The sequence below is a fragment of the Rhinolophus hipposideros genome (assembly GCF_964194185.1).
Source record: "Rhinolophus hipposideros genome assembly, chromosome: 2".
In the NCBI taxonomy this organism is placed as follows: Eukaryota; Metazoa; Chordata; class Mammalia; order Chiroptera; family Rhinolophidae; genus Rhinolophus; species Rhinolophus hipposideros.
In genome coordinates, this window is record NC_138048.1 from 3,259,033 (window position 1) to 3,274,253 (window position 15,221).

The 15,221-nt window shown below is 39.1% G+C and overlaps 1 protein-coding gene across 2 annotated transcripts in view; it reads right to left on the reverse strand.

Moving 5' to 3' along the window:
• The window catches only part of SLC9A9 (solute carrier family 9 member A9), a 571,800-nt gene extending 557,054 nt beyond the window's left edge, over positions 1-14,746 (reverse strand). For both annotated transcript variants that reach the window (XM_081066979.1, XM_081066980.1), the window contains exon 1: positions 14,392-14,746. In XM_081066979.1, coding sequence (XP_080923105.1) covers positions 14,392-14,560 — 169 coding nt within the window. In that variant the 5' untranslated portion in view covers positions 14,561-14,746. The remainder of the gene's footprint in view (positions 1-14,391) is intronic.
• Between the last annotated feature and the right edge of the window lie 475 nt (positions 14,747-15,221).

Consider the following 15,221-nt stretch of genomic DNA (forward strand, 5'->3'; position numbering starts at 1 on the left):
AGCAAAGGAATTTGAGTAGAGGAATTTCAAGATGACCAGAATAAAAACAAACAAAAAAAAGCCTAAGGAAGAGTGTTCTTTATCATTAAGGGCTTTTTGCAGTGGGAAAGTGTTTAAGGCAGGCAGTCCGTAATGTTATTTCAGTCATTCAGATTATTAAAAAATATGAACAAGGGATTCAAATGTGGAAAGAAAGAAGGAAAGAGTGTGAGAAATATTCTAAGATAGCCAAATCAGTGGACACCATTTAAATGTCTGTAAGACAGCATTCACACATATTAGACTTGAAGTGCCACCTCCACAATTTTTAACTTTCTACTTGATATTTATCCACCTCCCCCATCTTATCAAATCTTTGTCAGAACACTGATGTAGGACATGATACGGGTTTGAATTTCAAATGCTAAAAGCAGTTCCTAACATTTTCCCTTTTGGCAGTTCAGATTTGCCCTGAGATTAGTCAGGGATAGAAAGTGAAAATAGGCAACACCATCTGGTTATTTAGGGCTTTTGTTCTTTTTCTGCCTTCCCACCGACCTTCCAAATTCAACCAACTAAAGGAAAGTGTGGGTGTTGCTAAAAGGACACAATTTATTGCTTTGCACTGGCTCACTATCAGCTCATTTTGGTGAAGAAAAGAGTCCCATTCGGGTTTCAGAACACGTACGGGGCACCGGCCAGCAAGAGTATCCCACGGCATCCCAAAGTGGCAAGTGGTCCACGAAGCTGTTCCACCTCAGGATGCCTCATTCAGAGTTTTTGTCTCCTCAGAGGACAGACACTGTGGAAAATGACAGAAAGTCTCAACCCTCAGACCTTCCACCACGATGGGGTGGCCAGTGTTTGCCCCATCCTTGCTGCATATCAGACAACACAAACATGCACACATGCATGGACACATGCACAGACACACACAGGCACAACACACATATACACACACAGCATACACAAACACACACATATACACAACACACACACATACTCAAATACATACACATGACACACACAGACACACACATACAGACACAACACACACATTTCACAAGAGTCTGGTATTCCTAACATAGCATCATCGATAGCTTTTCCCTAGAAATTCTCAATCACCAACTTGTACATAGCTAACATCCTTCCTTGCAATCAGCTTAAAAAGATTACAGAATAAATATACAGATATGTACCAACTACAACAAAATGATTTCTTACTTTATAATGTTTACACAAAAGTCGATCTTTTTCTCAAACCAAAGGTGGAAACATTACAAAGTATTGTAAATAGTGTAAGAGGGATGGACTGCTCAACCAAAGAGATTGTCTCCCAAATGCTTCTTCATCACAGGGTGCAATGAAGTGAGAAAGAGAAAAGATAGGAGGAAATAGGGGAGACAAAACTAGGAACTGCATATTCAATTTTATTTTCCTTAGTGAAGTAGTTCTCAAAATTTAGTGCATCAGAACCTTCTGGAAGGTTGTTCAAATGCAGACTGCTGGACCCCACAGAGTTTTGGACTCAGTGGGTCTGGGTTGGGGCTCACACGTTTGCATTTCTAACAAGTTCTCAGGCGATGCTGACACTGCTGGTCCAGGGGCCACATCGTGAGAAGCACGTTCATAGAAGACAAGAGTTCCCACCAATATGCCCGTTGTGGAACTCCGCCAAATCCATGCCGTCTCGGTGCACGCACACAGGCTTCATAGAGCTGGGAGAGCCCAGAGGCGTAATTCATGATTCTACCTTCAGCCTCTTCCAAAACTTCAATTCAATTAAAGTAACATACGACGAAAGCCCGTATTGCATGATCCACATGAATGAGACACAGTCTGTTCTCATACTATCTCCAGGGCCTTCCACACGCGTCTGACAACCACAGGCATTTAAAGCCAGAGTGACTGTGGACTGGCAAGACTGCCTTCCTTGACGCTGGGGCAGGTGTTTCCCGGAGCCTCATGCCTCTCCCTGGGACATTTCCAGCCGGCTACTTGGCATGGATGTGCTCCCGCTATGGTTCCCAAGCTGGGCCTTTTGCTGTGGACGGCATAACATGTCTGAAGCTTCAAGGTACAAGAAAAACTGAACTACCTGCCTCATCTCCCCAACTTTCCCTACACCTGCCTTCAGGAGAGAGTTACATATTAAGAGCTGACGCTGATGAGGAGACAACTAGGGCCAAAGTTTGAGAGCACTCGCTTTCAAAAATGGAGTTCTTGCCCATTATGCTGTGCAGCCTTGGCCAAGCTGTAAATTTTCTGAGTTTCAATGTCTTATAAGCAAACTAAAGGTCATCGTGCCTGTTTTACATGGATGTAGTGAGGATTAGCAATAATCTATACATAGATATCTCAGTCTCTAGCTTTCTTTGTAAACTTCCCTAGGCACCATCACCTGGCACAAAGCAGACATTTACTAATTAACAGTAACTCATCTAGAATACACATAAAGGTGAAAGAACATGGGTTTTCTGGCCCTGGGTTTGAAGCTCGGACCTATAGGTTACCAGCAAGTTGTAGAGGGCGGGTGCCTGTAAGGCACCATCACATGACTGAGAAGCATGAGATAGAGGAAGTTACTTGGGTCTTTAGATAACACCCACATTTCTGTAGGGGGTGTCCGGATGGCTTAAGACCTCTAGCCCGCGGCAACCCTTCTTATGTTAATGCCCCTCCACCCAGCAAAAGAATGTATATAACCCATGATTGAGCTGCAATAAAGAGAGACTTGATCAGAACTCCTGTCTTGTCTCCAGTCTTTGTGTCTCCCATTTTCCTCCCTTCTAGGTGCTTCGGGGTCCCTCGTGTAGTGTCCCGCGGGTCAGGACAGCAAGTTACTTTATGTTTCTGGGTGTCAGTTTCCTCATTTGTAACATGACAATGGTTAATACCTCCCCCCAATACACACATGCACACATAAACACACCCAGGATTGTGACACCTGGTGGTCGTATAGAGTCAAACTTTCAAGGTTTAAGTCCCAGTGGGACATTTAGAAATGTGTGACCTTGGACAAGTTATTGTTATTTAGTTGTTTGATGCCTCAGTTTCCCTATCTAAAAAATGGTTGTTGTGAAGGATGTTAACAAATGTTGGTTCCTCATGTCTGCACTTTTCAAAACACATAATTTGAATTCAATTTAGACTAGACATATGATCTCTCTAAATAGTTTGAATTATAAATTCATTTTCTTGATGAGAGGGGATTCTTTGAGGCCTCACTGCAGTTTGCTTGAAGGGCTTCTTCCTCTGTAGGTCCTTAAGGAATCAGAAGCACAGCAGACTATGTGGGAGGTTATTTTCTTAAAACTGACTTTTAAAAATCTAAGAGAGCAATATACCTCTGATTGTCCCACTTTTTCAATCTTCCTTTGGCTAGCACTTTACAGCATGGAAAACCTTGCCCTGATCTCTGAAACTCCTTAAAATCGATACTTTTTATGTTAAAAGGAAGAGCAAGTTTAGTTCACTGGGCTCTTAACCCTAAGTACCTTTCCTGCAGAGCCCTTCCAATCGAAGCAGAGCCACCCCAATCTTCACAGGACAGGCATCCAACCTCAAAGCCCCGAACCCGGAGCAGCACTTACTGTTCTGATGGCATAACTTGCTCTCCTCACCTTTCCGAGAAAAATTCAACAGGATTTACTGAACACTCAGAATCAGAGCAGGGTCCAAAGAACTAAGAGTGGTGAAATGACACTAACGGAAATCCCGTTGGGAAAAAGGACTGGATATCATTATATGCTGACAGGATTCTGGGAGGAAAGCTACTGGCTTGGGTTGGAAGCGCTGAGAGATGCCTGATGGCTGAAGTCAGTCTTGGCCTGAATTTTGAAAGACGTTTGCAGTCGCAAGACAGGTTAGTGATATCTATTTCCTTTCTTTGTCATCTTATAAATGAGCAAAGTAAGGCCAGAGGTTAAGTCACTTGCCCAAATTAATGCATCTAGCTACTGAAAAAAAAAAAAAAGAAAATCATCAGGATTTCAAAACCCAAATCCCCGAGAGAGGATCCAGTGCTTTCTCTGTAAAGCATGCCACATTTGCAGAAGTCAAAGCCTGTAGGAGGACCTGCAGGTAGGGGGAAGGGCGGGAAGCTGTAGTTAGCCTGGCCTGTGGCCTGGCAGTCAGCAAGCGGGAGCAGGCTAGACTAAAGCAGAATGAAATGGATCAGTAAAGTGGGGCCACACCACGTCCAACAACCTGGTTTTATCCTCGGGAACCTCGAGCACTGCTAAGATGAAATAGATGCCTTGTGATTTTTACAGAAAGATAGCTTTTAAAACCTTGGTGATTCACTATGTAACTATTTTTCTTTACAGCATCAGAAAAACATGCTGTGGAGTGACCTAAATTGGTCCCATTAAACTGGTAGGCATACTTGGAGGATCAGGCATAATTTAATAATTTAATATGAAATAGTTTAATGAAATCAAAATCTAAAGTCTGTGGCTTTAAATTTCACTTCTACCCACTAAATAGTGAGCAATATTTCCACAGAACTTATGAGGCTGTGAGTATAATGAGAGGCCCTCAGATGGGAGGCAGAATTCTAAGAGGTTAAATTGTTCTGGCCCCAAGATCCCAACCCTCACGTGGGGGCCCCAGTGCAGTGGAATGAAATTCTAATGCTGCAGGAAACAAGGAGCAACTTTTCTTTTATGAGCAAGAGCAGGGGATGTAGGCTCCTGAGTGGGCAGCGCTAAGTGCACCAGCTGCTGTCAATCAATATTCTGGCCATTAATAGTCACTTAAGCTTTTAGTCCAATTTAAATGAACATGACCATGGCTCATATTTTACACCAGTTATGGATTCTAGTCCTTCAATTTTGAAATAATGAGAGCCATAGAATGTCACGAGACACAATTACACATTATTGTTCCCAGTGAGGCAAAAATATTGATATAACTCTGCCGTTAATTTTAAAAGCAGCCTGTGACCCTTAATACCAAAAGAAACGCTAATTTTCATAGAGTGGATTATTTGTATTTGAAGCAGCAGATTCATCTCCAAAGAACAGAGTCCAACCAAGCAAAGCACCTATTTTAAGGTTTACAACTTGGAAATTGTTTCTAACAATAAGTAAAAGAGGAATTAAAAGTTCTGATCACTTACTCTGTCAGTTTACTGTAACTGCTCATATCGTGAGGCCCTCCTCCCTAGAACGTTCTAATTGGAGTCCCTGTAAAATGCATGAACACCTATTATGCCTTCTAAAAGATATTTGAAAAACATCAATGGAATAACAGCAGAAAGGCAGGTGGCAGACAGGGCTGTTACAGGAAATTCGCTATTTTAGAAAATACGTATAGTTCTTGATACAGAGGAAAATGACAGTTTACAAAGAGCTGGTGAGAGCAGGCGCAGTGGTCAGCTGAGGAAAGGAGCTGTTAGCCACATTCTGATAAGCATTAGACACAGGATGGCAACATCTTAGAAGACGTTTCATCACAAGTGTATCTATCTGTAGGATGGAGATCACAGAGGCACAGTTTACTCTGAAATGTTCATCTCCTAAAGAAACTCTTAAAAGTTTACATTTTAACCATGTTTTGTTTCCTTTCTTACCCATTGATTATCACCATGACGCCAGCAGGACCCCACAATAACCATGCGTTTCATCCTCTGATGAGGAAGGGATTTGCATAGTCTTATTCTGAAATTTCACTCTTGGACTTCCTAGAAAATAGAATTGATTTGACTACTCCTGAAAGCACAAATAATATGAAGATGCACCTGGGTCTCACAGACACAGCCTTTCTCCAAGGCGACTGTTGAGAGAACTGACTTATTTTAAAATATCTTGGGCATCTTTTAGAGATGGAGAATGAATCTCAGCTCAGCAGCTGACTAATTTCATAAACTCTACCTCTCTAAGTCTTTGTTTTCTCACCTGTGAAATGAGAATATTAAACTTACGCTCTCTAAGGCTACTTCCCTATCTATGAATTTCAAATTCATTCATAGCTACTAAGCAATGTATTCATTTGGCATCGCGTTTCCCTTTATCATTTGAAAATGTTTATTAGAATGTCCCATCTTGTTTCTCTGTTGTAATTTCAGATTAACTTATTACATCACTTATTACCCTAATAAACATTTCATATATAACATTTCAATCACCCCTGCAGAAGAAATTGAGACATCACTAACACCTTCCATATGGACTGTTTAAGAGACAATCAGTGAGGGCTCTTCTAAGATAAACATGACCTTATTAGACATGAGGATGAGCAAAAGCACATGGACATTGCTAGGAGTGGCTGTTCAGTTTTGAGGAAGTTACTTTGCTTCTTTGAGATTCAGTTTCTTCCTCTGTATAATGAGAGGACTGGAGAAGGTAACCTCTAAAATCCTCTTATATTCCAACAATTATAATTCTATGCCAACACCAAAAAGAATTAAACAAAACTAAAAGAAAAGTCTTTCCATTGATTGATACAGTTCAAGATAACTCAAGGATAATCAAAATTCTAGTAGTGGAATAATAGTAAGTGATACATACTCATATATATGCATGTCTTCATAATTTTTATAAAACTTTAACATTGCAGTTTCAGAACTTGTTTTCAACAGCTTTCACATAAAAATAAATTGTGAAAGAACAGAAATCAGACAGCTCAACTTAATACCACTGTCACAAACCTTAAGCCTAAACTGCTTTAAGAATATCCCTTTAGAGAACTGCCCTCTCAGCTATTGTGCAGTACACTAATACTTGTAATTTGTGAGTCCACCACAACTTCAACTTTCATGGAGTTTTTGGAGATTAAAGGTAATTTGAAAATTTTCAGGTTCCAAATGAAAGTTATACATTTATGCGTTGTGAGTAAAATGTTTTGATTTTAGTAGGTCACGAGATTTAATCAAAAGCCTTACAGTACAGTATCTCCATCGTAGATAAACTGAAATTGGTAAATGAGTCATAGTTCAATCAAATTCAGGGCTGTGAAGAAATCTTTCCCTTTAATAAAGATTCATAATTTTAAAGTCTGTGCTGTTTTGCTAAACCATAGCTAGCCCTTTTATTTAATGTCAAGGATTCCATTGTTTCTGGCTTCTCAGATTACATCCCATTTCCTCACTGGTTATTTATTAGGCACGTCAGAGAAAGCCACTGGTCCGCTGATGATGGAGAAGGGCAAGCGACTAGAGCCTTGGCTTTACATTTGAAGACATCACTTCCTTTCTGTTTGACTGCTTCTCTTCAACCTGTCTGTGACTTTTCCCCCTCAAGTGAGAGTTCTGTCCTGCGATTTAAGACCCTCAACACAAAGGAATTTAACTCTATGCTCTGAATGGATCAGCACAGCAGTCTCCTGAAAGAAATCACACTGCTCAGCCTGAAACTTCTGTGTCCTGGCCTAAATACCTCACAGTGGGATCCAGTTAAGGCAAAGCATTTCTTGTGGTCTCCAATCATCACTACTATACATTGTTATCATCAGGACACCATGTGTCAGCATACAATGTGCAATGACACCATTCCCTGAACCTCAGGGATGTAAAAGGCTTCAGGACTTCCAAAATGAGGGAAGCGAAATACACTCAAAGTATATTCCTCGGTATGAATTTTAGCAATGCCTCACCTGTTTCCATTGTTTCCAAGGTTCTTATCCATTATCAGGCTGAGATAAACAGGGTAAAGTAAATTATTTCATCAGCAATATCAGTTTTAAAACTATTGGTGTCCTGCATCTTACTTTCAAAGATGAGGGTACAGCCTGGGTAATTTCTGTCACATTTTATTACATTAAAATTTCTGCAAGGGGAGTAAACAGAACGGCTGAAACATACAGGCTCCGAATCTGGTGCAGGAAGAGCTTTGGAACTTCCAAAGCTCTCCACATACCCACACAGACACTGCGCCCTGTGACCCAGGCGAACTATTAACAGAGGAGAACCCAGTCTCCCAGGGAACCCCCTCATTGTGTGAGAAACTGGAATAGTACACAGAAAACACAGCACTACCATATGAGAGAGAGAAAAAAGACTGCAGTCGGAGAGAAAATAAAACATTCTACCAACAAGTACTGGAAAACAAAAGAAATACCTCTTCCTATCAATGTGTTGCAGAAGCCACTCCTATAGATGTCTAGGAAGGGAAACAATAAATTAGTAATTGCCATGAATAAGCAAGGGAACCAGACAGCTAAGAAAGAAAGTGAAAAGTCTCCAGAAAATGAACTTAAAGATATAGAAATATGTGACTTAAATGACGGAGAATTCAAGATTGGAGTTCTGAAAACACTCAACGAGATGCAAGGAAACACAGAAAGGCAGTTTAATGAACTCAGAAACAAATCAAAGAACAACATGAGCATTTTACAAAAGAGATTGAAATTTTAAAAAAGAACCAAATAGAATTTCTGGAGATTAAGAACTCAATAGAAGAAATTAAGAATGAAATAGCCAGCTTAGGTAGAGTTGACCAGATGGAGGAAAGAATCAGTGACATCGATGATAGAAACCTGGAAATGACACGGATGGAAGAAGAAAGAGACTTGAGACTTGAAAGATATGAAAGAACTCTACAAGAACTTTCTGACTCCATCAGAAAGAGCAATATAAAAATAATGGGCATACCAGAAGGAGAAAAAAGAGAGAAGGGAACAGAGAATATATTCAAACAAATAGTTGATGAGAACTTCCCAAACTTGTGGACAGAACTGGATCCTCGAATCCAAGAAGCAAATAGAACACCTAATTACCTCAATCCCAACAGGCCTTCTCCAAGGCACATTGTATTGAAGCTGTCTAAAATCAATGACAAAGAAAGAATCCTCAGGCAGCCAGGGAAAAGAAGAGGTCACCTACAAAGGAAAGCCCAATAAATTATCATCAGATTTTTCAGCAGAAACTCGACAAGTTAGGAGGGAGTGGAACGAAATATTCAAATTACTGAAAGAGAGAAATTATGAGCCAAGAATAATATATCCAGCAAAGATATCCTTTAGATATGAAGGAGGAATAAAGACCTTTCCAGACATACAGAAGCTGAGGGAACTTTCTAATACACGACCTATACTATAAGAAATACTAAAGGAGGCTATTCGACCACCATGAACAGGAACAATTTGTGGCAACCAAAACATAAAAAGGGGGAGAGTAAGGCTTGAATCGGAATATGGGAATGAAGAAAGTAAGCGTGCTGAAGAAAATAGAATACTCTAAATATCAAACTTTCTTTTACATAAACTTAAGGGTAACCACTCAAAAAAAATTCAGAACTGAAATATATGCTGTAATAAAAGAAGAAACAGAGGAAACATCATAGAATACCACCACACAAAAATAATAGACAACCACAAAAAAGGCAAAGAAACAATGGAGACACAGCCTTACCAGAAAACTAAAGATAGAATGACAGGAAATCCTCACGTATCAATAATCACCCTAAATGTAAATGGACTGAAATCACAAATAAAAAGGCACAGAGTAACAGATTGGATCAGAAAACTAAACCCTACCATATGCTGTCTCCAAGAGACACATCTCAGCTACAAGGACAAGCATAGATTCAAAGTGAAAGGGTGAAATTGACACTCCAAGCAAATGGTACCCAGAGAAAATCAGGTGTAGCCATAATGATATCAGATGAAACAGACTTCAGGATGAAAATGATAACAAGAGACAAAGATGGACATTTCATAATGGTAAAGGGGACTATACAACAAGAAGACATAACAGTCATCAATATTTATGCCCCCAATCAGGGAGCACCAAAATATACCAAGCAACTACTAACAGAACTAAAGGGAGAAATTGACCAAAACACAATTATAGTAGGGGACTTAGATACATCATTGACAGCTATGGATAGATCATCCAAACAGGAAATAAATAACGAAATAGCAGCCCTAAATGACACATTAGATGAAATGGACATAATTGACATATATAGAGCACTTCATCCTAAAACATCAGACTATACATTTTTTTCTAGTGTACACGGAACATTCTCAAGGACAGACCATATATTGGGACATAAAATCGGCCCCAGCAAATTTAAGAAGATTGAAATCATACCAAGCATATTTTCTGATCACAAGGCTTGGAAATTGGATATCAACTGCAAAAAGAAAGCAGGAAAATACACAAATACATGGAGATTAAACAACATACTTTTAAAGAACGACTGAGTCAAAGAAGAAATTAGAGGAGAGATCAAAAGATATATAGAAACAAATGACAATGAAAATACATCCTACCAAAATTTTTGGGATGCGGCGAAAGCAGTTTTACGAGGGAAATTTATATTGTTACAGGCCTATCTCAAGAAACAAGAAAAATCCCAAATAGATAACCTCATGTTAAACCTCAAAGAACTAGAAAAAGAAGAACAGGTGAAACCCAAAATCAGCAGAAGAAAGGAAATAACAAAAATCAGAGCAGAACTAAATGAAATAGAGAACAAAAAGACAATAGAAAAATTAATGTGACAAAGAGCTCGTTCTTTGAAAAGATTAACAAAATTGACAAACCCTTGGTTAGACTCACTAAGATAAAACGCGAAGACACTAATTAACAAAATCAGAAATGAAAAAGGGGAAGTTGTCACAGACACCACAGAAATACAAAGGATCATCCAAGAATACTATGAAGGACTATATGGCACCAAATTCAATAACCTAGAAGAAATGGACAAGTTCTTAGAAACATATAGCCTTCCCAGGCTGAACCATGAAGAACTGGAAAATCTAAACAGACCGATCACCAGTAACGAAATTGAATCAGTCACCCAAAACCTCCACAAAAGCAAAAGTCCAGGACCAGATGGCTTCACTAGTGAATTCTACCAAACCTTCAAAGAAGATCTAATACCAATCCTGCTCAAACTCTTCCAAAAAATTGAAGAAGAGTCAGTACTCCCTAACTCATTTTATGAGGCCAACATTACCCTGATACTAAAACCTGGTAAGGACAACACAGAAAAAGAAAACTACAGACCAATATCTCTGATAAACACAGATGCAAAACTGCTAAACAAAATTCTAGCAAATCGAATACAACAATGCATTAAAAAGATTATTCATCATGACCAAGTGAGGTACATCCCCGCGGCACAAGGATGGTTCAACATCCGCAAATCCATCAGTGTGATACATCACATAAACAAAAGAAAGGACAAAAATCATATGATTATATCAGTTGATGCAGAAAAAGCATTTGACAAGATACAACATCCATTTATAATTAAAACACTTAATAAAATAGGTATACGAGGAAAATACCTTAACATAATACAGACCATATATGACAAGCCCTCAGCTAATCTCATAATTAATGGTGAAAAACTGAATCCCTTTGCTCTACATTCAGGAACACGACAGGGCTGTCCCCTATCACCTCTGCTTTTCAACATAGTGTTGGAAGTCCGTGCCAGAGCCATCAGGCAAGAGAAAGAAATAAAAGGCATCCAAATTGGCAATGAAGAAGTTAAATTATCACTGTTTGCAGATGACATGATGCTATATATAGAAAACCCTAATGACTCCACCAAAAAGCTACTAGAAACAATCAACGAATACAGTCAAGTTGCTGGCTACAATATCAATGTACAAAAGTCCATTGCATTCCTATATACTAACAATGAAATCTCAGAAAAAGAAATACAAAAAACAATTCCTTTTGCAATTGCAGCAACAAGAATAAAATACCTAGGCATAAACTTAACCAAGGATGTGAAGGACCTAAATGCTGAAAACTATAAGACATTTTTGAAAGAAATTGAAGAAGGCATAAAGAAATGGAAAGACATTCTGTGCTCATGGATTGGAAGAATCAACATAGTTAAAATGGCCATATTACCCAAAGCAATATACCGTTTTAATGCAATCCCCATCAAAATCCCAATGGTATTTTTAAAAAGAAATCGAACAAAAAATCATCAGACTTGTTTGGAACCACAAATAACCCCGAATAGCCAAAGCAATCTTAAGAAAAAAGAACAATACTGGAGGTATCACACTTCCTGACTTAAGCTTATACTACAGGGCTACAATAATCAAAACAGAATGGTATTGGCAGAAAAACAGACACATAGACCAATGGAATAGAATTGAGAACCCAGAAATAAAACCACATAAATACGGGCAGATAATTTTTGACAAAGAATCAAAAAACATACAATGGAGAAAAGACAGCCTCTTCAATAAATGGTGCTGGGAGAATTGGAAAGCCACTTGCAAAAGAATGAAACTGAACTGCTATCTGTCACCATGTACCAAAATTAATTCAAAATGGATCAAAGACTTAAGCATCGACCTGACACAATAAACTGCATAGAAGAAAACATAAGTACTAAACTTACAGACCTTGGGTTCAAAGAGCATTTTATAATTTTGACTCCAAAGGCAATGGAAGTAAAAGCTAAAATAAACAAATGGGACTATATGAAACTTAAAATCTTCTGCACAGCAAAAGAAACTATTGACAAAATAAAGAGGCAACCGACTGAATGGGAGACGATTTTTGCAAACAGTGCCTCCGATAAGGGGCTAATATCCAAAATATACAAGGAACTCATGAAACTCAACAACAAAACAAGCAACCCAATAGTAAGGGGGGTGGGGGGTCGGAGATGAGGGTATGGGGGATCAAATATATGGTGATGGAAGGAGAACTGACTCTGGGTGGTGAACACACAATGGGATTTATTGGTGATGTAATACGGAATTGTACACCTGAAATTATGTAATTTCACTAACAATTGTCACCCCAATAAATAAATTAAAAAAAAAAAAAAAGAATGTCAAAAAAAAAACAAAAAGAAAAATGGGCAGACGACCTGAAGAGACATTTCTCCAAAGAGGACATACAAATGGCAAATAGACATATGAAAAAATGCTCAACATCACTAATCATCAGAGAAATGCAAATAGAAACCACAATGAGATATCACCTCACCCCAGTCAGAATGGCTACTATCAACAAGACAAATAGTAACAAGTGTTGGAGAGGCTGTGGGGAAAAAGGAACCCTCGTACACTGTAGATGGGGATGCAGACTGGTGCACCCACTATGGAAGGCAGTGTGGAGGTTCCTCAAAAAATTACGAATAGAATTACCATATGACCCAGCAATCCCTCTCCTGGGTATCTACCCAAAAAATCTGAAAACATTTATCCATGAAGACAAGTGTGCTCCAATGTTCATTGCAGCTTTGTTTACGGTGGCCAAGACATGGAAACAACCAAAATGTCCTTCGATAGATGAATGGATAAAGAAGTTGTGGTATATATACACAATGTAATACTATTCGGCGGTAAGAAAAGACAGTATAGGAACATTTGTGACAACATGGATGGATCTTGAGAGTATAATACTAAGCTAAATAAGTCAGACAGAAAAAGCAGAGAACCCTATGATTTCACTGATATGTGGTATATAAACCAAACACAACAAAAGAACAAGACAAACAAATGAGAAACAAAAACTCACAGACACAGACACTAGTTTAGTGGTTACCAGAGGGTAAGGGGGTAGAGGGGGGTGGACGATGAGGGTTAAGGGGGATCAAATATATGTTGATGGAAGGAGAACTGACTCTGGGTGGTGAACACAATGGGATTTATAGATGATGTAATACAGAATTGTACACCTGAAATCTATGTAATTTTACTAACAATTGTCACCCCAATAAATTAAAAAAAAAATTCTGCAAGGAATGACATGGTAAATTACACAGGAAGGGCAACACTTTGGGAGATTAAGATGCTAAATGCATTTCCACAGTCCCTCCCCCCCACCAAAGAAAGGTACTTAACAAATAATACTAGTGATGTCAATACAAATTAGAAAGTCTGAAATCAGTCTAAGAAATTAAAAGTACAAAGAAAAATAAAGAAACTCTTGTGTATTATAAGAAAATAAAACACTGCTCACATAATTCAAATGTATTTGGGCACAATTATTCCATTAGAAGGGGTGGGGTACATTTCTGCCAATTTTCTTCTTGAAAACTAGTTGACTTGAGAGGATTTACTTCAGACAGTTTAATGATGTTATTTTTCCTGGAATTTTCTAATGCCCATCAGTCCCACCTGTTAGAGAATGCTGAGCTCAGTGGCTGCAGAACCATCACTTTTCAAAGTCTATGTTACAAACACAAACAGCTCCCAGTTTGGCTCCTCACATCACAATGGACTGCATCTGTCAACAGACTCCAGTTCTGGGCTGCTGCCCGAGAACAGGACTGTGACATTTACACTTGTGACAAGGTAAATTTCGACAGCTCCTCTGAAAAGAGATGAGCATTCATTATGCTACAGCACCTTTCATCAAGCTAATGACTTTTCAATCAACACATTTTCTCCAGTTTCGGTACTTTGCCATCTGAGTACAAGTCTCTAATTACACCCAAGCAACAAGTTTCACATCAATCCTACAATTTCTGCACTCACCGTACACCATCGCCCCTCCGGTCTCATGTAAGAAGCGGAATCGATGATTTTTAAATAACCAGATTGTCAAAATGGTAAGGATGAGCAAAAAATTAAAGACAAGCAGCTCCACTGCTCCCTCGTGTTGAAACTGATACCTGTCCTTCTCTGACACTTGTTGTCTCTCCATTCGCAGGTCTTCTTAGGATTCCTTAACTAAAAACCTAGAAAAGGGTTATTTTTATCCAGATTTGCCTAGGGCAGCCTGGCTGCCTGAGGGCTTCAGAATAAACACGGCCACTTAAGTTGCTGCCCTGTGTGCATTCTGCCTGGGCTTAGCATTCAGATGGCTTCTAGTTACAACTTCCTGTTTCTCTCTTAAAGTGGCCCTGTCTCTTTTTGAACTCCGGAGTGTGGTGTCCTAATGGGCTACTACTATCTTAACACAATTCACTCCAGGAAATTGTCTTTCACGTTGGACAAACCTCCAAGCAAGGATCCTGAGATCTTGAGAACAAACATGATCTCATTGTTTCAAACAATTCTCCTTAGGCTGCCTAGCTGGTGAATTGTAGATTAGTAGTAAAACAGATCACCATACATCAGCAATATTTTCTAAGTTCACAAAGCCATTTCCTGAATCATAGCCTCACTCACGTGTGAGATTTTTCTTCTCCACCAAAGCCTACCACTGTGCTGGGGATTGATAGCTCTGGTTTGACCTGAAATGATTTCAAAGGTGTTTTCCCTTTTTTGTAAGTCAAGAAGAAAGAATTTAGTATATGACTCTCTTTGTTTGGCTTTATATAACGGGTAGTCACAAGAGCAGCATTTAAACTCTGGATCAATTG